This window comes from Oncorhynchus keta, chromosome 23 (genome assembly GCF_023373465.1).
Source record: "Oncorhynchus keta strain PuntledgeMale-10-30-2019 chromosome 23, Oket_V2, whole genome shotgun sequence".
In the NCBI taxonomy this organism is placed as follows: Eukaryota; Metazoa; Chordata; class Actinopteri; order Salmoniformes; family Salmonidae; genus Oncorhynchus; species Oncorhynchus keta.
Window position 1 is genome coordinate 26,973,767 of NC_068443.1, and position 26,438 is coordinate 27,000,204.

General features: G+C 41.1%; 2 protein-coding genes across 10 annotated transcripts; one reads left to right on the forward strand and one right to left on the reverse strand.

Annotated features, from left to right (window-relative positions):
* Window positions 1-3,359: 3,359 nt before the first annotated feature.
* On the reverse strand, window positions 3,360-6,897 carry LOC118402093 (transmembrane protein 68-like). The gene is made up of 8 exons (XM_035799987.2): window positions 6,753-6,897; window positions 6,252-6,306; window positions 5,576-5,976; window positions 5,074-5,241; window positions 4,710-4,903; window positions 4,440-4,500; window positions 4,203-4,342; window positions 3,360-4,086 (listed from the first exon to the last, which is right to left on the reverse strand). The coding sequence occupies exons 3-8, from the start codon at window positions 5,898-5,900 to the stop codon at window positions 3,982-3,984; spliced, it is 993 nt and encodes a 330-aa protein (XP_035655880.1). The 5' UTR covers window positions 5,901-5,976; window positions 6,252-6,306; window positions 6,753-6,897; the 3' UTR covers window positions 3,360-3,981.
* On the forward strand, window positions 6,314-26,438 carry LOC118402094 (trimethylguanosine synthase-like). 9 transcript variants are annotated; one of them, XM_052476946.1, is made up of 12 exons: window positions 6,314-7,090; window positions 7,325-8,672; window positions 9,043-9,564; window positions 10,204-10,290; window positions 10,508-10,664; window positions 11,919-11,979; window positions 12,065-12,284; window positions 12,424-12,581; window positions 13,203-13,323; window positions 20,779-20,972; window positions 24,777-24,855; window positions 25,037-26,438. In XM_052476946.1, exons 5-11 carry the CDS (start codon window positions 10,636-10,638, stop codon window positions 24,780-24,782), a joined length of 789 nt encoding a protein of 262 aa, XP_052332906.1. In that variant the 5' UTR covers window positions 6,314-7,090; window positions 7,325-8,672; window positions 9,043-9,564; window positions 10,204-10,290; window positions 10,508-10,635; the 3' UTR covers window positions 24,783-24,855; window positions 25,037-26,438. The 9 variants fall into 9 exon arrangements, with proteins under 9 accessions (XP_052332906.1, XP_035655881.2, XP_052332904.1 ...); XM_035799988.2 differs by lacking the exons at window positions 20,779-20,972; window positions 24,777-24,855 and having other exon boundaries at window positions 9,043-9,156; window positions 9,455-9,564; XM_052476944.1 differs by lacking the exons at window positions 20,779-20,972; window positions 24,777-24,855 and having other exon boundaries at window positions 6,314-7,094.

The window sequence follows — 26,438 nt, forward strand, 5'->3', positions numbered from 1 at the left end:
CTTCAGCCTCCACTTAGATAATTTGTGTTTTGGTAACACAGGTTGTCACATTATGTGCATGCGACTCTAAAGATATGGGTATAATGGTAATGTATTATCCCATGATTCCTATATGTTCACTAGAGCCACTGGTTATACAGCATTCCAACAGCATTGTCATTGATATAATGCAGTGTTTGCAGAATGGGCAGTGAATGAACAAAAGATCAGCACATTTACACACCGATACATTTAAGTGCATTGAGTTCTTGGCTTTGAATACTGTGTGTATACAGTATGCAAATAGGTATGTGTGGGTAAAATGTACATTCTGCATGATGACATACTAGATAATAGGTGCAATTTACCTCTTCATTCATTATTGAAGAGGCTGTATCCACTGACAATGTATGTGTCCCAAATAGCACCTTATTCCCTATTTAGTGTACTACTTTTGACCAGACCCTATAACCCTATGGGCCCTAGCCAAAAGTACTGCACTACATGGATGAGGGTGCCATTTGGGACACAGCCAGTGGCTACTGCAGCCCACCAGAGGTGAATAGGTGAACAGGATATCAGGACAGACAGGGAGAGCTGTACAGGTGTCAAAGCCTCATAACTAGACAGTACGGGACTGAAATAAGCTGTACAATATGTAATGTGGATACCAACAATGTTCCATAAGTCAGATCTCTGCAGGCCTGAGTTTGTGGTGTAGCTCGTCACTGTGAGATGTAAGTGTTATGGAGTTTGTCTGCTGAGAAATATCTCCAAAAGCCATTGAAGAAATATATTAGGTCATTCTCACCTTTAGATTGGCATCAGTGGGCAGTGTTCTTATTCAACAGGTTAGTACAGAAAAATACACTAAGTGGGTTTTAGCATAGGCTACACATTACAGTGAACTTAAACATTAGTTACATTTGACTTACAGTATATCACAAAAGTGAGTACACCACTCAAATTTTTGTAAATATATGAGTACATTTTTCATGTGACAACACTGAAGAAATGACACTTTGCTACAATGTAAAGTAGTGAGGGTACAGCTTGTATAACAGTGTAAATTTGCTGTCACCTCAAAATAACTCAACACACAGCCATTAATGTCTAAACCGCCGGCAACAAAAGTGAGTACACCCCTAAGTGAAAATGTCCAAATTGAGCCCAGTGTCAATATTTTGTGTGGCCACCATCATTTTCCAGCCCTGCCTTAACCCTCTTGGGCATGGAGTTCACAAGAGCTTCACAGGTTGCCACTGGAGTCCTCTTCCACTCCTCCATGACGACATCACGGAGTTGGTGGATGTTAGAGACCTTGCACTCCTCCACCTTCCTTTTGATGATGCCCCACAGATGCTCAATAGGGTTTAGGTCTGGAGACATGCTTGGCCAGTCCATCACCTTTATTCTCAGCTTATTTAGCAAGGCAGTGGTCGTCTTGGAGGTGTGTTTGGGGTCGTTATTATGTTGGAATACTGCCCTGCGGCCCAGTCTCCGAAGGGAGGGGATCATGCTCTGCTTCAGTATGTCACAGTACATGTTGGCATTCATAGTTCCCTCAATGAACTGTAGCTCCCCAGTGCTGGCAGCACTCATGCAGCCCCAGACCATGACACTCCCACCACCATGCTTGACCGTAGGCAAGACACACTTGTCTTTGTACTCCTCACCTGGTTGCCGCCACACACACACTTGACACCATCTGAACCAAATAAGTTTATCTTGGTCTCATCAGACCACAGGACATGGTTCCAGTAATCCATGTCCTTAGTCTGCTTGTCTTTAGCAAACTATTTGAGGGCTTTCTTGTGCATCATCTTTAGAAGAGGCTTCCTTCTGGGACGACAGCCATGCAGACCAATTTTATGCAGTGTACGGCGTATGGCCTGAGCACTAACAGGCTGACCCCCCCACCCCTTCAACCTCTGCAACAATGCTGCCAGCACTCATACGTCTATTTCCCAAATACAACCTCTGGATATGACGCTGAGCACGTGCACTCAACTTCTTTGGTCGACCATGGCGAGGCCTGTTCTGAGTGGAACCTGTTCAGTTAAACCGCAGCTCAGTTTCAGGGTCTTGGCAATCTTCTTATAGCCCAGGCCATCTTAATGTCGAGCAACAATTCTTTTTTCAGATCCTCATAGAGTTCTTTGCCATGAGGTGCCATGTTGAACTTCCAGTGACCAGTCAGTATGAGGGAGTGTGAGAGCGATGACACCCCGAATTTAACACACCTGCTCCCCATTCACACCTGAGACCATGTAACACTAACGAGTCACATGACACCGGGAAGGGAAAATGGCTAATTGAGCCCAATTTGGACATTTTCACTTAGGGGTGTACTCACTTTTGTTGCCAGCCGTTTAGACATTAATGGCTGTGTGTTGAGATATTTTGAGGGGCCAGCAAATTTACTGTTATACAAGCTGTACACTCACTACTTTACATTGTAGCAAAGTGTCATTTCTCAGTGTTGTCACATGAAAAGATATACTCAAATATTTACAAAAATGTGAGGGGTGTACTCACTTTTGTGATATACTGTATATGCTATAAATAATTACTTGATCAGTCTTATTGAAACATTACAAACCTGAAAAACACTTGCGCAGAAAAGTTACCCAGAGGTTTTATTAAAGAAAAATGTATATTGTTTGAAACCACTTCCCAAATACTGTATCTTGGAATGGCTGTCTGTGGCTCCATTTGCATTTAAGGGGACTGAACAAAAATATAAAACGCAACATCCAAGAATTTCAAAGATTTTACTGAGTTACAGGAAATCAGTCAATTGAAATAAATAAGTTCCTAATCAATGTATTTCACATGACTGGAAATACAGATATGCATCTGTTGGTCAGACACCTTAAAAAAAATGGGCCTCACAATGGGCTTCAGGATCTCATCACGGTATTTCTGTGCATTAAAATGCAATTGTGTTTGTTGTGAGGTTGGTTGGATGAACTGCCAAACTCTAAAAGACGTTGGAGGCAGCTTATGGTAGAGAAATTAAGTTCTGGTAGACATTCCTGCAGTCAGCATGCCAATTGCACACTCCCTCAAAACTTGAGACACCTGAGGCATTGGGTTTTGTGACAAAACAGCACATTTTAGAGTGGCCTTTAGGTGCATCTGTGTAATGACCATGCTATTTAATCAGCTTCTTGGTATGCCACACCTGTCAGGTGGATAGATTGCCTTGGCAAATAAGAAATGCTCACTAACAGGGTTGTACATTTTTTATTTTATTTGTACATATAGAACATTTGTTTTATTTTATTGCAGTTCATGGGACCAACACTTCATATGTTGTTTAAATTTGTTCAGTGTATAAAGAGTATTTTTAAAGGAATTACTTGTAACCAGCAAAACTCATTAAAACATGTTTATTGAAACATTACAAATTATTTCCGTCTTGAATCACACTGACAATGGACCTCAATAGGTTTTAAAAGTGCATAGGCTACAGTACATACCTACTACATAATACAATGTACAAAATCCCCAAATTAAAGAAATTATAGAATTATTTCAATCAAAAGGCAAACATTGTACACAGATGAAAGAAAATAAAACGGCCCAGTCTCCATACCTATATTGTTCCATGTATATCAATTGCTATATTGTTCCAATATTTACAGTTGTTAAGCAAAAGAAAGGCCTCTTAAATTGAAAGTGTTGCCAGTGGAACTTTGAACAATTTGTGCAAATCAATTGTGGGATCATACAACAATGCACAAATGTCTTCAATTTGCACATTTGACATTAACCATTATAATTACAGTTGTAGGCTATATGACACCTTTACAATTTACCTTATTTTCTGTACTTGGTTTGTGACAAATTGAGTGTAAAAAGTACTAATATAGTGAAATAACAGAAACCGGGAATCAGTTAAACATTCAATTGATCACCTGATAATACTCTTAACAGTTTGTCTTAAAAACAAGGAACTGCTTCATTTAACTAACAAAAGGCTAATCAAAAGGATATTTATTTGTCTTTATGCCTGCTGTGGAATCGCTCTAGTAATGCTCGAAGGACATTCCCAGGAATTATTTGGTGTCTGTCAATGAGTGCTTGAACTGCTTGCTGTGTCTGCAAATCAGAAAAGGAAAATTCTCTGACCCCGTCTTTCCCAATCATTTGACTTTTGTGTGCACCACATGTCAGACAGTAAGTAACCATTAAATTACAGCTGCATAATGACTTACCTTTTCTGCTAATTCTGCTGCACTAATGTTATGGTCGTATGGGATGGGGTTGCCTAGGTATGTACGAAACTTCACAGGAAAACCCCCATAGACAGGGGCCATCGGCACGCGGAACTTTTCATACGACCATCTGAAAAAGCCTGAGAAATATAAAGTGTTCATGTTAATTTGATCTATAATAAAGTTAAAATAAAATAAGTTACACTGCAATTAATATTAATAGTTAAGCATACATACTTAATCCTCCAAGAGATCGGAATCCTTCCCTGATGTTTTGAGTAAACATCGGAATTATTGGCTGAAAAATGTAAAGAAAACATTAAATATCTAAGAGGATTTCAGATAAAGTTATGCTCCTGTGTGAGAGTAAGAAGTGACATGTACTGTCTGTCCCCAAATGGCATTCTATTCCCTATAGGGCTCCAGTCAAAAGTAGTGCACTGAATAGGGTGCCATTTGGGATACATCCTGTGAGAACAAAGACAGAAGACAAAAACCCATATGTACCACTTTGGAATCGATAGCCACTTGTGCAAAGCCCTTTCTCTTCCCCCAGAGCAGTGGATAGGTCTCGTCACTGAGGAGGGCTTCCCTCACGCCTCCAGGTGAGATGCCCAGGAGGTGACCACGTTTTAGGGCCTTCACACACTCCTTCTGGGGCCCGTGGATGACACTGAACACCTCCAACAGCAGCTTGAACCCTACAGAGAACAATAAAAAGGTCCTGCTTTTAGGGTCTAAGTGGCTCATGTAGTAAGAATGGACTACGGCAGCTATAGGCTATACACTTTACTGATCAACTACAGAGGGCTGAATGTAACATCTCACTTTTATATTTAGATACAGGGAAATGGAACTGTGAAGATCTTACCTGGAACTTTGAACAGAAAGTAATCAGCGACTGAGTGAACAATCCGTCCCTTTTGAATGAGGACCTTTGCCAGAAAGTAGTAATAGTCAATGGGAATAGCCCCATGATAATAGACTATAAGAGCTGCTCCTTCATCGGGAATCTTCTCCATACCATGGATTTCATATCCTGTTTTGAAAAAGACACATTTATATAAGCATTGGCAATAGTCATTGTCATGGTAAAGCGGAAGTAAACAAGCAATAAACAAACACCCTGCAACATCCCCTGACATACACACACGTATAATTTGTGTTTATTTATTTAACTAGGCAATTCAGTTAAGAACAAATGCTTATTTAACAATGACGGCCTACCCCGGCCAAATCCTAACCCGGACGACGCTGGGCCAATTGTGCGCCGCCCTATGGGACTCCAAATCACGGCAGGTTGTGATACAACCTGGAATCGAACCAGGGTCTGTTAGTGAGGCCTTAGACCACATTGCCACTTGTATAAATACCGTGCCAGATGAACCCGTGGCCATCCCATAACGTTGCCAGCGTTTTTCTAGCACCATCCCACAGGTTGTTGGAGTAGGCCTCCCTGAGCTGGTTCTTGTGTTTGTACACATGGAGGAAGAGGATGGAAAGGTAGAGGAAGATCACAATGAGGAAGGGCAAGATAAAAACGACAACCAGAGGGGTGAAAACCCAGGCCAGGTACTCCAGATAGCTCAGATAGTCTTCCAGTGGTCCTAGTCCTGACCATTCCTCAAATGTGTGAAAGAGGCAGGCTAGAAAATCATCTCTATCACCAAACATGCAGGACTCGTTCCCATTTGACATACTGCCTGCCTGCCACAGTTAGCCTCTCCCAAAGGAAGCCAAGTCGAAAGAGGACACCATCTGCCAATGGGCAGGCCTGGAGTATAGAAAGGAGAGAAGAGGACTAATGTAAAATAGCAATACATTAAAGTAAACCAAAATACAACGAGAGCATGTTTTACACATGCTGGTTAATATGCAAATAATGAAATCAGCATGCATAAATTAACAATTAGCTAGATGAAGTTCAGCTATTTGATAAACAACCCAAATAGCAAGTAATCAAATGGTATTTTACAGCATCACTGAATGAAAAATTATAAAATGTAGTTAGCTAGCTATAAGTTCTTCAAAGGGTAATACGTCACAAACCTTTTATTCTTCCAGCATAAATAATACTGGGGACAGATCATTCCAGGGCCAGACTCTAAAGAGAAATTTAAGTAAATGCCATTAATTCACCCCTTGTGACAGCTGAGTTAGCTAGCTACGTTAGCCGTGTACTGTCTTGACGCCACTCGTTAACGCGCTGTAATAACTAGCTAGCGAATAGCATACTAGCTAGTGAGCTACAACTTTAAAGTCCAATTTAAAACTAGACATCTTAGCAAACTAGACACAGTAATGAAAAAGCTGCTCGTTATGAATCGCATTACCCTCGATTACCTAGCAAACGTTTAATTTACACAGTAGGTACAAATATATACATCTGTCTGTGGTAACGTTAGCTAGTTCTTGAGACTGAAAGACCTCAATTACGTTAGCATTGACATCAATGCATAACGAGCTAACGTTAGTACAGCTACTGCATGGACATCTATACTAGTTATTGCATAAATAACAATACCATATTTTAATGAAATAATTACATACTTTTTTAGCACTGGTTTGATCCCTTTGGAAAGTCGATAGCAGGAAAATTACAGATTCTTTTCTTCTTTGTTCAACCGGTTCCTTATTCATGTGACACAAGCAGGAACGAATGTCATCGAGGCAAAACAATTTGCGTGGAATGAACTGCAGTAGAATAGGCTTTACATTAGCGAGCTTGTATATTTTATGTCTGGATTTGATCGGATAGCAAGTGTGAACCACATGATGATTGATAATGGAAGATCGAATGTGGTTGTCGACATTATTTTTTGCCAAATGAGCTTGGCTGGAGATGATCATGGGACGATACACTGATTGTGCTCAAGAGCTTTTGTACAGTAAGTAAGTTAGCTCACAACAAGTACAACACTCAATGTCAACTGTGTTGCACTGTTTTCACTTTTCACTATCTTCTATTTCTCCCGGTGTGTAGGGATCGTAAATTGGTATAGATCATTGGACATACCTCACACATTTTAATGATTGACATTGACATGCATTTTGATGACTTTTTCACAAGCTTTGAAAACTGAAAATTTTGTATGTAACTCTGCCTATTGTTGCACTCTCAGAGGCAGAGGATGATCATGGAGAAGAGCTGTCAGAAGATGAAGAGGCTGAAGAGGAGGATGGACCGATCGATGAAGAAGCCCAACTTAAGGCAAGCATAGGACTGCCTGTGGAGTTCATAAGTTCCTCTGCACAGAAAAGAGCTGTACGTAGTAGCAAGTAAACATTGCCTATGTCTGTCCGTCACCATAGAGTCCACCTAAAAGAAAGAAAAAAGATAATGTTGCTCCGATGCTCTCTCTCTTGAAGGGGAGAAAGTTGATGAGGAAGAATGCCATCCACTGGGAAGCAGCTCCTGAGAATTTGGATAAAGAAGATCCACCTTCACTCCAGGTGGAGAAGAATGATTCCACTGTTGAAATCACCAAGGTTGCATTTGATTTGATCTCAGTGAGGGGCCAGGAGGAAAACCTCCTCCACCCTCCCAGGCAAAAGTGGTGCACTATATAGGGAATATGGTGCCATTTGGGACACATCCTGTGAGAAGAAAGACAGAAGACAAAAACCCATATGTACCACTTTGGAATCGATAGCCACTTGTCCCTTTCTCTTCCCCCAGAGCAGTGGATAGGTCTCGTCACTGAGGAGGGTTTCCCTCACGCCTCCAGGTGAGATGCCCAGGAGGTGATCACTTTTTAGGGCCTTCACACACTCCTTCTGGGGCCCGTGGATGACACTGAACACCTCCAACAGCAGCTTGAACCCTACAGAGAACAATAAAAGATCCTGCTTTTAGGTTCTAAGTGGCTCATGTAGTAAGAATGGACTACGGCAGCTATAGGCTATACACTTTACTGATCAACTACAGAGGGCTGAATGTAACATCTCACTTTTATATTTAGATACAGGGAAATGGAACTGTGAAGATCTTACCTGGAACTTTGAACAGAAAGTAATGAGTGACTGAGTGAACAATCCGTCCCTTTTGAATGATGACCTTTGCCAGAAAGTAATAATAGTCAATGGGAATAGCCCCATGATAATAGACTATAAGAGCTGCTCCTTCATCGGGAATCTTCTCCATACCATGGATTTCATATCCTGTTTTGAAATAGACACATTTATATAAGCATTGGCAATAGTCATTGACTAGTCAAGCAGCGCCGATGGAGAGCCGACTCCATGTCGTGACCCAGGGGAGTCAGAGTTTGGAGGAAGGCTGAAGTGAAGTCAGGCGGGCACTAGTGAAGTGATCGATCTGATTGGGCAGACTTTTGTCAGTGGTAGCTGACCAGTGTGATTAGGGCCAACAGCAAGCAGACCATGTCAGTGGAAATGATGATAAACCTTGTGATGGTGGTAATCGCAAAAGAGCTGCCTCCTCAAACACCAAGCCCACTGAGTCAAGAGGTGAGACCCCCCACCAACCTATATACATGCCTTTTCTGTTTCTCAGTTTAGTCAACTATTCTGTATCGTTGAGGAGACTGAAACTATATTGACATAGCAATGATTTCTATCTCCCGAATGATTATATCAAGAACCTAACAATGTCATTAGAGTAGCCAGGCAGCCCAATGTTCTACTCAAAATGACTATGTCCAACAGACCTCGTTTTAAAAAACGTATTTTAGTCCTTGTAATTCTGGTCTTTTTCCAAACTGTGCATTGATTCTGTCGGAGTATTTAATGCATCATACTATCAAAAGATGTGTTTCTTTTGAATGAAAGGACCATGTGACACAGGCCTATGCATTTTTAATGGCTCTTCTTGTCATAGAGAACAGTGGCGCGCACCACTGCCTGACTCAACGTCTCCCTCTCCTCTGGGATTTTCCATCCTGTCCGTGACTGATCCCATACAACACGACACTGCCCTCATTTATATGGCATAGTATATCTGTTTTATCTGGCTTTGTAGAAATGTTTTATACCACATGCCAACTTCCTTTTCCCTGTTTTATCCTTTTGATCAGAAAACATGTGTGTGTCCTGTAGCTCAGTTGGTAGAGCATGGCGCTTGTAACGCCAGGGTAGTGGGTTCGATTCCCGGGACCACCCATACGTAGAATGTATGCACACATGACTGTAAGTCGCTTTGGATAAAAGCGTCCGCTAAATGGCATATATTAACATGAATGTAGAATGTAATGTTGAAGGGATAAATGAATGTACACGTTTCTTCCCTCCAGACACAGGATGGGTGTTCCCGGAAAAATAACAATGGATCAAGTGAGAGAAGAGCATCTAATAGTGAAGGTGATGAAACACCACATAGAAGAATTGCAAAAGTAAAGTGGAGGTAAACTACATGACATCATTTATCCATATATCCATACCTTGCTGCATTTTTCAGTATTGTCCTCTATTTCTCAACCAATATAGTATTACTGAATATCACTGCTTCAATTGACTGCCATATGCTGACAGTGACTGACATATGTTTTCCTATGGGTTTGAATTGGACTTTGGTTCAAGCTGTAAAGGTTTGAAATATTGACTATGATGCATTGAATGTAAAAGTGTCAGCCTGGGGAAGGAATGAAAGTGCTTATCCACTGTCTTTTTCACTTTCAGTTTGATCTAAGGAGATGTTTATGTCCAATGATAAACACTCCATCGTGTTTCAATTAACCAAGGATTCTGTTAATAGATTCTGTAGAATCTGTATAGATGTAAATCAGTAAGAATCACATGGTCCATTCCAACCCAAAGGCTGGTATTGGGGACTGATATATGATTAAGCCTACACAATTATTTGTGAAATTTAACAAAATTGTTCTGAAAATTGTTCAAAATTGTTGCTATGGCACCCCATAGGGCTCTGGTCAAAAGTAGTACATTATATAGGGAATAGGGTGCCATTTGGGATGTAGCCTTGTTCAATCATTGTGATTGTTTGTTAGGCTAATGATGTCTACTGATCTATTGATTGACACAGTCATGAACTGGATGTGGAGGACAACCCTCAGATGTCTGTAGAGGAAGCCTGGGATAAACTGTGATTAAAGTGCAGCCACGACCCCATGTACGTGAGCATTACTACATGAGACATGGGCTACATCCCAAATGGCACCCTATTCTCTATATAGTGCACAACCTTTGACCAGCCTGGTCAAAAAGTAGTGCACTTTTACAGTATGTAGGGAATAGGGTGCCATTTCGAACAGAGACCAGTTATCTGTATGATATTCTAAGAGGACAATCTCACATAATCAATCTGTTTTCATGTTTTGGTGTATTAGGTTTAAGAGTGTGCTGCAGTTTAAGCCCCAGTCACCACCAGGGTGGGAAGGCTGGGAGGAATAGGAAGCTACATGGAGGTAGGAGAGCATCCTGCCACATCAACACACCTTCTTTATTGAAGAGGGAGATGCCACAGATGCCACTTACTTTCAAAAAGTAAGCCTTGTAAACATTTGACCAATTATTCTGAAATTATTTTTGATAGCAATACCAATAGTCACCCTCCCTTTTAATCAAATCAAATTGTATTGGTCACATACACATATTTAGCAGATGTTATTGCCGGTGTAGCAAAATGCTTGTGTTCCTAACACTGCAGCAGTATCTAACAATTCACAAAAATGCTCACAAATCTGAAGTAAAATAACGTAGTTAAGAAATATATTAATATTAGGACGAGCAATGTCAGAGTGGCATTGACTAAAATACAGTAGAATAGAATACAGTATATACATATGAAATGAGTAAATCAGTATGTAAACATTAAAGTGACCAGTGATTCCATGTATATAGGGCCGCAGGGTTGAGTAACCAGGTGGTAGCTGGGTAGTTATAGCACACACCCACAGTTCATAGCAGCTTCTGACTAGCAAGTGGATGAGTGTGGTGAGGAGGAGGATGTGCTGTGGTTGACACCGGGGGAAGCTTTGTCAGAGAGGTCCGCATCATGTCTAACTCAGCTGCCTGTAGCCTCAGCCTTAGTGTTCACTCAGTGTCCGCTGGCAGAGGAGAGAATGGGCGAGCAGCCAAGACTCCACAGGAGCCCCTCCTATCCCCCCAACCCCTCCCTGTCAGTGCTGCCCTCCTCTGACACCCTCTGACACACTGCATCTCTTTAAACGCGCAGCCACTGTTTTCGTCCGACTGAATTTATTTACAATGCGCCGGCACACTGCACTGGTTCAAGGGTAGCCGTGCTGTTTAAAGTTCATGTATCATCCGCGTATTTGAGTCAGTCACATTTCATTGGTAAGACTACCTTTGGACGGCTGATGTAGAGGAAGTTCACATCACTGGCTGACCTTCAGAGGGTTCAGTTAGTTGCTATGAACTCAGATGCTTATTCACACCATAATAGAGAAGCTAGGAAACGCTGCTTTTCTCTGTTTGCTGACTGTGCTGGATTTGTTTTATCCCAAAGAAATTGAAACTTGTCAAAGTACTTGAGTGTGCACAAACAGCACTTCAAACAAGGAGAAACTTAATGACTCTCTTTACCTACATTTATAGGTTCCCCCACCATTGAAGAAGATATCCGTGTGTTTCTACTGAGTTGGCACTGAGTTGAGACATTATAAAGTAGTGTCACACTGTGGGAGGTCTTAAATGCAGTGCTTTTCCACTCCTCTCTCTGTATGAGCTCACTGAATTGATCTTCTGGGCAAGACTTGTTGTTTTTACTGTCTGCAGCAAATGGCTCCATCATCCAGCAGGCCCAGTAGAAATGACTTCAGCACGGATTAAGCCTATTGTAAAGTATTATTTTGTTGTCAAACTTGTCATGCTTCTCTGTTGATGTAGTGTTTATTGCTCATGTTTGTGTCTTGTACTTGCAGATCACATGTCCTGATCTGTCTTCAGGTTCAGAGGTTCCTCCAGAAAGTTCAGAGAGGAATACCCCTCTGGAGTTGGACAGTGCTGAGCAACCCTCTCATCAGAACCTCTTCACCAGAATAGAAGATGAAGAGGATGATGAGATTCAATTCAGAAGAGAGGTGTACTCACTGGACATACCGGACTACTTAGTTCCCGGAGCACCTGAACACAATAACACAGGTGAGTTTGCGTCAACAGCCGGTTTAGACCTTTTTCTAACCCGGGGTTTCTCCATAAACAATTCATGTCAGATCTACGTTAGTTTATTTCTTGTTTGATTGTAGAAGTCTTATACAACTTTTGCACAACCTATTTCCAGAGGCTACTGGGAAGAAAAGGAAGAACAATAATACCAAGAAAACAGAGAAATGTGGAGTGATGCCAGCTGAGATTGCAGTGGAGCCTGAGCTGGCTAAGTACTGGGCCCAGCGCTACCGGCTCTTCTCCTGGTTCGATGAGGGCATCAAATTGGAACAAGTTGAGTCACAGAGCAAACCGAACACACACACACACACACACTTCAGGAAACACAACCGATTTCTTCATACAGGCTCAGGCAGAAAGGGTTAGTGGTATTTTGGAACGACTTTACGTTATTATTGTTGTTAACGTGTTAATATTTCTCTAGTTTGAGAACAACTATTGTGGTCTCCCAACCACTTCTATTCGTGCAGCCCAAATGGAGTGTTGTCAAATGTGATTCAGGAATGCACTTTATTCTGAAAAGAAAATGATTTGCCTCAAGGTGACTGAATGTTATCTTTCTCTCCAGTTGAGAAACAAATGGCTGTTATGTCCAAGGTAAAAGCTACAGTTTGGCTGCTCTTGAAGTCTAACATCATGTTGTTTTCAGAGAAGCAGAGGGAAAGAGAGGCAGGGAGGTTGAGATGGTGGTGTAGTGAGTGCATGGATTTGCTGGCTGGCAGACAGGGCACTCCGCTTCCTGTCTGTAGGGAGAAGTGCTGACGCCGGTGAAGCACACCTCACCCTGTGTCACATGACATGACAGCATCAGGCTCTCTCCCTGTCTCCCAGCAGAGCAACTCTTTCATGACTCTCGAGTCTCTCCTTTCCTTTACTCTCTCTCTTTTGAAACAGGTGTCACAGGTTCTGTTCCGAGTGCATCTGCCCACCTGTCAGTTTCTCCTCCCCGGGAGCTGTGCTCGATTTGGCTCTTCTCTCCATTGGTTTGCAGGAACTTTTCAATATAACAGTCCTAGTGAGTACAAAATCGTAATTTTTTTTGGGGGGGGGAGTGTATCTGCCGACGGCCTGTACAGATCCAGAAAGATACATTGTTGTTTTACTCTTCCTGTAAACACGCTGGATGATTGAGAATCTATTGAAGAGCTTGAACGATTCATTGACGAGAGATACTTACGAACTCAAAGAAAAATAGGTCGCTGGTTTCGGAGGATTCAAACACTGTTAAGGACAACAAACCCAATCAACAAACCAAAGCCAAGTTGGCCATGCGGTATCAACGATGGCATAAAACCATCCGCAAGCAAGAGGGCGTGAGTGGGGAGTGGTTTACAGATATGGATGTTGACTTGTTGAAATCCATCAATAAAAGGCTTGCCAAACTTGATATCTTGGATATGTTACGAGAGGACATCAATGCATTATGTGGACAGTCTAGAATTCAGCCAACGTCAGATTGATGATCGAAGGAAAGAGAACACGGCGCTGAACGGTTACTGTAGACTCTTAATAGCAAGGTGGAGGTGGTGCAAAGGGAGAACAAACAACTTAAAGAAACATTGCTTGATGTACAGTGTCAATCAATATGGGGAAACTAATATTTTCAGGGATGCCAGAGAATGACAACAGCAAAAGCTGTGAGGACACTGTCTGAGACTTTATGTCAACTCAACTAAAACTGCCCACAGATGTCGTGCGTAATGTCACTGTCTCCAGAGTCCATAGAATGAGTAAGGGCTCTGGGAAAAGGCCACGGGCTATTGCATGTTTTGAACATTGTAAGCAAAAGGAAATGGTGAAAAGCTGGGGCAGAAAACTCAGAAACACAGATTTTGGAATGAATGATCACCTCCCCACGGATATCCCATCATGAAGGAAAAGCGTTCCCGGAATCAACGAGTCTCCTTGGTGATGGATAAATTTTATATCAACAGGCAACTGTATCAGGACTCTAGAGTAACTCCCTGGCTATTTTAATCCAACTGTATTGGGACTCTAGAGTAACTCCCTGGCTATTTTAATCCAACTGTATTGGGACTCTAGAGTAACTCCCTGGCTATTTTAATCCATTATTTAAATCCGAGTTTGTGTGTTATAGTGTATCATTACAACATCAACTATAATGAATACATGCTCTATTGATCTCCACTTGACAAGGAAAGGGCTGCATAAAGCTCAGGTTAATGTATGTGGCCTTCCTAACAAAATACATGAGGTTTTTAACTTGGTCAACATAAATAATATTCAATCAATAGCTTTGGGACTCCAAACTCCGCATTTGGATTTTATCTGTACATGATGGGAAAATGTGTTATAGTCATCTATGGATATAGTCTATGGAGAAGGAACAGGATGGATCATGGATATAGTCTATGAGAAGGAAAGGAATCATGGATATAGTCAGGTGGAAGGAACAGGAATATGGATATAGTCTTCCTAACAAAAATACATGGAGGTTTTTAAGGAACAGGAATCATGGATATAGTCTTTGGATATGGATATAGTCTACATGAGAAGGAACAGGAATCATGGATATAGTCATGGATATAGTCTATGGAGAAGGAACAGGAATCATGGATATAGTCTATGGAGAAGGAACAGGAATCATGGATATAGTCTATGGAGAAGGAACAGGAATCATGGATATAGTCTACTGAGAAGGAACAGGAATCATGGATATAGTCTATGGAGAAGGAACAGGAATCATGGATATAGTCTACTGAGAAGGAACAGGAATCATGGATATAGTCTACTGGAGAAGGAACAGGAATCATGGATATAGTCTATGGAGAAGGAACAGGAATCATGGATATAGTCTATGGAGAAGGAACAGGAATCATGGATATAGTCTATGGAGAAGGAACAGGAATCATGGATATAGTCTATGGAGAAGGAACAGGAATCATGGATATAGTCTACGGAGAAGGAACAGGAATCATGGATATAGTCTATGGAGAAGGAACAGGAATCATGGATATAGTCTACGGAGAAGGAACAGGAATCATGGATATAGTCTATGGAGAAGGAACAGGAATCATGGATATAGTCTACGGAGAAGGAACAGGAATCATGGATATAGTCTACGGAGAAGGAACAGGAATCATGGATATAGTCTACGGAGAAGGAACAGGAATCATGGATATAGTCTACGGAGAAGGAACAGGAATCATGGATATAGTCTACGGAGAAGGAACAGGAATCATGGATATAGTCTACGGAGAAGGAACAGGAATAGTCATGGAAGGAACAGGAATCATAGTCTACGGAGAAGGAACAGGATATCATGGATATAGTCTACTGAGAAGGGACAGGAATCATGGATATAGTCTACTGAGAAGGAACAGGAATCATGGATATAGTCTACGGAGAAGGAACAGGAATCATGGATATAGTCTACAGAAGGAACAGGAATCATATATAGTCTACCTCATTATAGTCTAGAGAAGGAACAGGAATCATGACATGGATATAGTCTATAATCATGGATATAGGTCAAATAGAGGCAAATCATGGGTCTCAGAAGGAACATCATGGATATAGTCCTCATGGATATAGTCTATGGAGAAGGAACAGGACCAGGCATCCATATTGGTCAGGATATAGTGTCATGTATAGACCTCATGGATATAGTCTAGCTCTAAGGTGTCCTATCTGGATGACTTATGCACTGTGTTTGACCAGGCCACAAATAGTAACAGAGATGTATTTATATTGGGTGATTTTAATATACATTGGAAGGATCATAATAATTCAAATATAACTAAATTAATGATATATTCCGAGAGCTGTGGTTTGAAACAAATGATTCATTATACTACTCGATCATCAACTAAGTTGGGTCATCGTTCAGACACATGCATTGATCTGATATTCTGTAATATTCTCTTGCAATGCTTAAAAGCCAGATCAATGGCAGTGGGCTGGACAGACCATAATATTGTGACCATAACTATGGTCAAGAGAAATTTTAAAACATTTAATCATGAGCTATTTCAAAAATGATTTGGCCGCTGTACCCTGGGAGCTGAGTTATCTTGAGGATGATTTAAATCACGCTAAAGAATGTTTTATTGATTTGCTCACTGAGGTAATGGACCATCATGCCCCAGTAAGAAAGAGTACAGTTGGGGCTCGCCCATCTCCATGGATTGATGATTAACTGGCTGAGGCATTTTCTCAAATAATATGGCAAGAGTCTTAGCAGCCAAATCTAAACTAGAAATTGATTAACAGAATTATAGACTTATGCAGTTAAATTCAATCGTAAGAAAAAAACATTATTTTACAAAAAATATTTTATTGATTGTAAAAAATGATTGTAGAAAGGTATGGAATACAACTGTCCAAGGGCCTACTTGGAACATCTATCTCATCATGTCCATCTAGTGTGGAGGTTGACAGGAGAACAATAACAAAACCAGCTGACATTGCCAATCATTTTGCAGATTTATTTCTTTTTTACAAAGAAAATGAATTTACTGAGCGATAATGTAAACACCCATTCTCCCAAACAAGCAACTGTCACATGGATTGATGATCATATCATGAGCAAAAACACCTGCTCTTTTAGTCTACAAATGGTGTCAGTAGAGGTGTTAAAGTCATTGCCCGATGGTAAATCTACAGGTTATGATCTTTTGGACAATTTTTTTACTTCGCTATGCTGCGCCCAAGATTGCACCTCCACTGAAATATATATTTAATTGGTCACTGGAAAGGGGACATTTACAAATGTATGGAAGCATGCTAAACTGTGTCCAATCCTGAAGGACAGCAAAGAACCCATTACTCCTGCCAATAGTCTACTCCCTTCACTCAGTAAGATATTGGAGGGTATTATGAGTAGACAAATATGGGAGTACATGGAAAAGAATGATCTGATTACAGCAAATAAGCATGCTTATTGCAAAAAAAGTTCCACTACCACTGCATTGGTTGACACGACTGACCAGTGGCTTAATGCTATGAATAATGGCAGGTTTGTGGGTGTACTATTTTTAGATTTTAGTGCAGCATTTGATTTAGTGGATCATGAAATACTTTTGACAGAATTATCGCATTATGTTTTTAAGGAGGCAGCATGGAATTGGGTACAGTAATATCTAACTGTCAGGAAACAGTCCACCTATATCAATGGGTTGTTTTCTTCCCCTCATGCTTTTAACTGTGGAATACCGCAGGGCAGCTGCCTTGGGACAATTCTTTACTCAATATATACCAACGACCTTGCTTATGCCTTATCTGAAACTCAACCTACTATATTTCCAGATAATGCTACAATTTTATACAGCAAGACAATTAATTCAACAGGTTCAGCAAGCTCTACAAGTAGATCTGGGAAATATCAGGGAGTGGGTTTGCCTGAACAAACTTGTTTTGAACACGAATAAAACCAAGGTATGCATGATCAGAAAGATAGCTAAATATTTACCAGGAAAGATTCTTAGGCAAACAACCCAAGCACTAATTGGGAGTCAGGTAAACTACTGTTCTGTGGTCTGGGGAAATGCATCGGCAAGTGAAATTAGGAGGCTGCAAATTGCACAGAACAAAGCAGCAAGGATTGTTTAAAGGTGGATATATGGTTATTCTGTTGGAGTCATGCTCAATGCTCTTGGTTGGTCATCAATCAACAAGATAATTGAGAAAAAAAACATGCTTATTTTATTTCACAATGTGCACCATTTAAAACAGCCAAACTCTATTCACAACAGTGGTAAGAGACAGACATTCAGTAAATACTAGGAATATAGTGTCCATCATCTGTGTTATCCAGACAGAAAAGAGAAATAGGCAAAATAACATTTCAATTTAGAGCAATAAAGAGATTTAATCATTTATCGGAGAAAACCAGAAACATTTCAATATATAAATTCATAGAATACTGTAGAACCATTTAAAATATAATACATTGGAAGGTTGTGCGGAGCTAGGGTCAATGAAGGAATCACTCTATATTTTCAGAATGTTAGAGTATTTATCTGGTCAATATGTCAGTGTATTATGTATGTTTGTAACAGTGTGTTATATGTGAAAATGAGATCGTATTATAAATTGTATTTGAATGTTTAAGGACTCTTGGAAGATTAGTCCAAATGAGGACTAAAAGAGATAATAAATTCTAAATCAAATCTCTCTCCCAACAAAAAGAGCAGAGACTATAGCAGAAATAAAAGCAACCTTGTACTCTAGAATGACAAATATTCATACTGTTAGTTAGGGTTGGGCGGTATCAGATTTTCATACCATTTCTGTACCATACCAGGGAATACGGCATTACCGGAAAAAACCAGGGGCACTATTTCACCAAAACAAAAAAAACAATTATGTCTATTGTAACCAAGGAGCTTTATCTTGACATTTAGCTAGAAGTTTAGCAAACCAAATGCATAGCTGGAGCCCTGAGCTGAATATAAGTTATTTTAGATGTCTTATATTTATACTTATATAGCATCCCCACCTACTGTTAGTAGGGTTGTAAAAAAAAAAAATTAATGCTCAGTTTATACCTCACTGACGGCCTTCTCCAACCTATCTGGGAAAGAGTTTATCTGTTATCAGAGAGCCTATCTCATCCTTCCGAATCTCCCTATTCTCCAAAGTATTATGACTAATATGTCTTTAGTCTACCTAGCTCAAATAAGAAGTCTTTCACAGAGCATTCTGAATTCTGTTTGAAAACGAGATCAGAGCCTTCATAACTATTCAATTATTCATGTCAACAGAGAAGAGCCTGGACACATACCGTAGCATGGCTGAAACCCACTGCAGATTACAACCTACTTTTATCAGATTCCTATGGTGTCTATTGCTCAATTAGTCATAGGGGTAAAGTCTGAGAAAGTGCCTGTACAGCTTCATCATGTGTAGCAGTGCCTGGCTAATGATAGATAGCAGATTGTGAAGAGGGGTAGTCTAGTCTTCTGGGACTGAAGCGATGTAGCTCGGTTTTAAAACTTCCGACATGATGTTTTCTTCCCTTCAAGATCTGTTTGAGAATTTTTTACATTTTTTTATTTTACCAGGCAAGTCAGTTAAGAACATATTCTTATTTTCAATGACGGCCTGGGAACAGTGGGTTAACTGCCTGTTCAGGGGCAGAACAACAGATTTGTACCTTGTCAACTCGGGGGTTTGAACTCGCAACCTTATGGTTACTAGTCCAACGCTCTAACCACTAGGCTACGCTGCCGCTAACTACTCGCCCATAGACATAGTTGCCAATAGACATTAGGGGAATGCATGAGCTCAATATTTTGTTTGGACCCTCCCTTGAGCCCCAGTAAAGTTAGTCCTCTCCTCAGTCACTTTTCTCAGGATGGATGGGAAGGAAGGCATAATAAAAGAGTGAGAGACGTGAAGCGCTAAAAACAAGTAGAGACCACTCCCATCATTGTTTGGCTTAACAGGTGTTTATTCTCTGGGGAGGCTGTGAAAACAAGCAGCGGAACAGAAAATAGTAATGACTGCTAGACTCAGTTAGAGAACGATGGCAGATGGTCTCGGGGTCTCCGAGGGGAGACAGGAGTACGTGGTCTATGAAGCATCCCAGTCTCTCCACATAGTCTAATATATCTCAATATCCACAGCATACTTCTTGAATACTTTTTGTGTTGTCTTGTATAGTATAATCATAACTAGGCTTTTCCTGGTGTGATGGCAAACCCACATCTACTTTATATTCCAGCAGGCCTAATATTAGTATTTTGCCTGCAGTAAAATGTTGTGAATGACAGCTGTTTTGAAATGTAACTCTCACTGATAGTGTTTTGGTTCTTTTGGTGAAGTTGCGCATGGCACTAGCATGACTTCATGAGCTCACAAAATAAATCAACTAGATTATATATTATATTTCTGGACTTGGCTTGAATATCAGAATGGCAGTTTGAACAAAACCATTTGACACTTGTCTGACCCCTGGTGGCTATGCTGGGCAATGGGGACACCTACAGTTTTTCTCTTTGCAAAACCTCCCAGATTCTGATTTATTAAAATGTGAGTATTAAAATGCACTTAATTTGCCTTGTATTATAGTAAAATTACAGAAATTAGAATATATATTAATTGTCCCTGTCTGTCTGTCTGTCCGTCCATGTGAAAATGTGTCCGCCCGTCTGCCCGTCTGTCTGTCTGTGTATGTATGTACAGAGGCCTGGTTCTCCGTCACCCCAGAGAAGATAGCCGACCACAGTTTCCACTCATAGACACCTTCTGTGGAGTGGGAGGCAATGCCATCCAGTTTGATATACATCAATGTTTGATATAATGTTTGATATAAACTTTAGATATTTTTGCTTATACTGTATCTGCATTTGTCTTTATAGATAGGGTGAGAGTTTTTCCTGACCCTGTGATGTGACCAGGAACATATCTGGGCCCTTGTTATATCCTATAGGTTAAAAGTTATTGTCCTGAGTGGTACTCCCTGTGTGTCTGACTCTCTGTCCTCCCTGTCCCTTCCACCTTGTAGTGCTAGCCATTGACATCGACCCAGTGCGTCTGGCCCTGGCCCAGCACAACGCCCAGGTCTATGAGGTGGCCGAGCACATCGACGTTGTGCAGGGAGACTTCCTAAAGCTGGCACCACGTCTTAGTGGGGATGTGGTTTTCAGACTACTTCAGCGCAGACGTCTTCGATATCAAGAGCATGATGGCTCCAGATGGATATCCTTTTTTCCTCTCGTTGTAGCTGCTCTCAGGCTTTTATAGTCAGGCAATGGGCCAGACTCCAGCACTCCGGCCATGGCAGGGTAGAGGCAGAGCGGTAGAGACCGAGGCAGGGCTTTTGAGAACAGGGCAGAGTGGTTGAGGCCAGGGCAGAGTGGTAGAGACCCGGGCAGATGAAGAGCAAGACATGCCTCTGTATTCAGGGTCAGCTGCAGCTTAACTAGGTATTTTTTTGCAGAACCTGACAATAGTACTGGACAATAATCAAGATAAGATAAAACAGGAGCCTGCAGGACTTGCTTTGTGGAGTGTGGTTTCAAAAAAGCAGAGCATCTCTTAATTACGGACAGACTACTCCCCCACCATTGAATCTATATGTTTTGACCATGACAGTTTACAATCTAACGTTACACCAAGTTATTTAGTCTGTTCAACTTGTTTAACAGCCACACCATTCATTACCAGATTCAGCTGAGGTCTAAAACTTATGGAAATATCTGTACCAAATACAATGCTCTTAGTTTTAGAGATGTTCAAGACCAGTTTATTACTGGCCACCCATTCCAAAACTATATGCAACATTTTGTTAATGGTTTCAGTGACTTCATTAGCTGTGGTTGCTGATGCGTATATTGTTGAATCATCAGCATACATGGACACACATGCTTTGTTTAATGCCAGTGGCAGGTCATTGGTAAAAATAGAAAAGAGTAGAGGGCCAACAGAGCTGCCCTGCGGTACACCCCACTTTGCCTGTTTGACATTTCAAGAAGCTTACATTAAAGAAAGCTCTGAATCCATGATATGGCTGAGGTTGAGAAAACTAACTAACACATTAGTTTTCTCAACAACCGGTTATGGTAAATAATATCGAAGGCTGCTCTGAAATCTAACAGTACAGCTAGCGCCCACAATCATCTTATTATCAATTTGTTTCAGCCAATCATCAGTCATTTGTGTCAGTGCAGCACATGTTGAGTGCCCTACTCTATAAGCATGCTGATAGTCTGTTATGAATTTGTTTACAGAGAAATAGCATAGTATTTGGTCAAACACAGTTTTTTTTCCAACTGTTTGCCAAGAGCTGGCACCAAGCTGATAGGTCTGCTGTTAGAACCAGTGAAGGGAGCTTTACCACTCTTGGGTAGTGGAATGACTTTGGCTTCCCTCGAGGCCTGAGGAGAAATACTTTCCTCTAGACTCAGATTAAAGATATGACAGATAGGAGTGGGTATAGGAGTAGGTAACCCTACCATCCCAAGTAGCTTTCCATCTAAGTTGTCAATTCCAGGAGTTTTGTCATTTATTCATAATGTTTCCACCTCTCCCACACTAACTTTACAAAATTCAAACTTACAATGCTTTTCTTTTGATTATATGTTTTTTTATGCATGAGTACGATGGCTCACTGTTTGTTGGCATTTTCTGCTTAGGTTTGCCCACTTTGCCAATTAAGTTATCGTTAAAAAAAATTGGCAACATCAAATGATTTTGTGATGAGTAAGTCATCTGATTCGATGAAAGATGGAATTGAATTTGTCTTTGTGCCCATAATTTCATTTAAAGTACTCCAATGTTTTTTTTCCCATCAATCTTTATATCATTGATCTTGGCTTCATAATACAGTTTTTTCTTCTTTTTGTTGAGTTTAGTCACATTATTTCTCCATTTGCAGTAAGTCAGCCAGTCAGATGTGCAGACAGACTTACTATCCACTCATTTTGCCCCCATCTCTTTCAACCATACAGTTATTAAAATTCCTCATCAATCCATGGAGCCTTAACAGTTCTAACAGTCAGTTTCTTAACAGGTGCATGTTTATCAATAATTGGAAGAAGTATTCCCATAACTTCATTCAGTGCAGTGTCTGGGTGCTCCTTATTAATCACATCAGACCAACAAATATCATCCACATAAGAGTCACAGCTAATTATTTTGTACTATCTCTTATACACTATTTTAGGCCCAGCTTTTGGAACGTTGGCTCTCCTGGATATAGGCACTATATTGTGATCACTGCATCCAATGGGTACGCTACAGTATTAGTCAAAATGTGATCAATACATGTGGATGATCTTGTTCCTGTAGTGTTCGTAAACACCCTGGTAGGTTGCTTAATAACCTGAACCAAGTTACAGGCACTGGTTACAGATGAAAACCAGTCAATATTCAGGTCCCCATGAAAGTAGACCTTTCTGTTTACATCGCATACACGATCAAGCATTTCACACACATTATTTAGATACTGAATGTGAGCACTGGCCTATAGCAACACCACAAAATAAAAATCTTAAATGGGCCAGGTGAACCTGCAACCACAACACTTCAATAACACTTGACATAAGATCTTCTCTAAGCATTACAGGGATATGGCTCTGAATATATTCAGCAACACCTCCCCCGTAAGCATTCCTGTATTTTCTATAGATGTTATATCCTTGTATTGCTGCTGCTTTGTCATCAAATTAAATATCGAATTGAGTCTCAGAAGTGGCTAATATACACTATATATACAAAGGTATGTGGACAGCTCTTCAGATTAGTGGATTCAGCTATTTCAGCCACACCTGTTGCAGACAGGTGTATGAATCAAGCACACGGCCATGCAATCTCCATAGACAAACATGGGCAGTAGAATGGCCCGTCCTGAAGAGCTCAGTGACTTTCAACCGGGCACTGTCATAGGATGGCACCTTTCCAACAAGTCAGTTTGTCAAATTTCTGCCCTGCTAGAGCTGCCCCGTCAATGGTAAGTGCTGTTATTGTGAAGTGGAAATGTCTAGGAGCAACAACGGCTCAGCTGCAAAGTGGTAGGCCACACAAACTCACAGAACATGTCTGCCGAGTGCACAAGGGCATAGTGCGTAAAAATTGTCTGACCTCGGTTGCAACACTCACTACCGAATTCCAAACTGCCTCTGGAAGCAACGTCAGCACAAGAACTGTTCATCGGGAGCTTCATGATATAGGTTTCCATGGCAGAGCAGCCGCACACAAGCCTAAGATTACAATGCCAAATGTCGGCTTTAGTGGTGTAAAGCTCACCTCCATTGGACTCTGGAGCAGTAGAAATGCGTTCTCGAGAGGGATGAATCAGTTTGGCGGATGCCAGGAGAACATTACCTGCCCCAAGTGTAAAGTTTGGTGGAAGAGGAATAATGGTCTGGGGCTGTTTTTCATTGTTTGGGCTGGCCCCTTAGTTCCAGTGAAGGGGAATCTTAATACTACATTCTAGACAGTTCTTAGCTTTCAACTTTGTAGCGACAGTTTGGAGAAGGCCCTTTCCTGTTTCAGCATGACAATGCCCCCGTGCAGAAAGCGGTCCATACAGAAATGGTTTGTCGAGATTGGTGTGGAAGAACTTGACTAGCCTGCACACTGACCTTTACCCCATCGAAAACCTTTGGGATGAATTGGAACGCCGACTGCGAGCCAGGCCTAATTGCCCAACATCAGTGTCCGACCTCATAGCGTATGTAAGAAATGCCCCCTCTTGCTCTGGCCGTTTTCATGGCTGGGATAAGTTCTTTCCTCTTCTGGCACGCAGAGAGGCAGAGACAGACAGTGACAGGGCAAGCAGTATGATGGCTAACTAGCTAGGAGTGAATGTAAAGGCAGGAACTTGGGATAACACTGTTGGTTTTGTTGGTGGGCTGTTCTTTGCTTGACAAAGTAAGTTAGCTATCTTTTATATTTCGCTAGTATTTACTATTTACACGCATTGTAGCATTCTATTATATTGTTGTGGAAGACTTGAAATGCCCTCTAACAGACACAGTTGTTTTCCATAACTGTTAATACTTTTGACATTTTCAGGTTGTCCAAAATAATATCCGATAATATTGTGTACTTCCTGCCACTTAATGCAGACATGTATCAGGTAGGTTATATGAACAAGTGTCACTTGTCCTTGTTTGTCCACACCCTTCAGGTGTCACTTTTTCCCCCCTAGTGTATTTATCCCTGTGTTTCCTGTCTCTCTGTGCCAGTTTGTCTTGTGTGTCCAAGTCAACCACTGTGTTTTTCCCGTGCTCCTGCCTTCTCTATTCTCTTTTTGCTAGTCCTCACAGTTTTGACCCGTGCGTGTTTCTCGGACTCTGTACCTGCCTGCCCAACCATTCAGCCTCCCTTGACTTCGAGCCCGCCTGCCACACTGTACCTACTGGACGCTGAACTGGTTTTGACCTTTTGCCTGTCCACGACCATTCTCTTGCCGACCCCTTTTTGGATCAATAAACATCTAAGTGTCCATCCAACTGCCTCCTGTGTCTGCATCTGGGTCTCGCCTTGTGCCCTGATAGAGAAGTAGAGGAGTATTGGTTGTTTTTCATCTTATTTTGATTTACAGTCTTTGTGCATGCTAGTCTTGCTTGGCTAATCGTCTACCATTGAGTCAAGATGTACAGTGCATTCGAAAGTATTCAGAAATGCAAACATTTCTAAAAACCTGTTTTTGCTTTGTCATTATGGGGTGTTGGGTGTAGATTGATGAGGATGTTTGTTGTTTAATCCATCCAAAATAAGGCTGTAACGTAACAAAATGTGGAAAAATTGAAGGGGTCTGAATACTTTCCGAGTGCACTATATTTGTTGATATTTCAGTGTAAATTACATAACAGTAATAGTCTGAAGGCCTTTAGAGGTGTGAGGTTTCTGCAGGGCCTCTTATCTGGAGGAGGTTAAAGGCTACGTCCCAACTCCACCCTTCTCCTAAAGTGTGCACTTGCACACTTCCCATTTAACAATGGGAAGTCCCTCCAGACAATGCTTACACCAATCCATTGCTTTTAAATCCATGACGGGGTAGTGTGCAAGTGCATAGTTTGTCTGAAGTGTGGAGAAATGGGACTTAGCTGTAGTCAGAGCTGATGATGCCAGGCGTCAGCCTGCCCTGCTGAGCCTGTACTGAGCGTGTTCTTGGGAATACCCATACTTCTCCTTTTTATTTAGATGACTTCCCATGTCTGTGCTCTGTGCTCTGTGCTATCTGCTATCCAGTGGCCTGGGGCTGTATGTGTTCACACTGTCAGATCACAGGCTCCCAGAGCAGGAACAGGCCTCATACTGTAGACCTCATTGAAATTGTATTCTGCCACCATCATGTATTTTATCAGCAGTGTAACAAAGCAGGCCATCACCTATTTGATAACACATTGACCTGGTTACTTAGCAGTGGGAGATCTAGCTATAGCCTTTTATTGCATATCTACTACTATAAAAAGCTAAGTCCGTGTTTGCTGTTATTAGAAGATAAGAAGTATACTGAGTATAGAAAAAATATGTGAACCCTTTAGAATTACCTGGATTTCTGCATAAATTGGTCATAAAATTTGATCTGATCTTCAACTAAGTCACAACAATAGGCAAACCGTGTGCTTAAACTAATAACACACATTGTATTTGTCTTGTCTACGGTATATGGAATTGAAACATTCACAGTGTAGGTTGGAAAAAGTAGGTGAA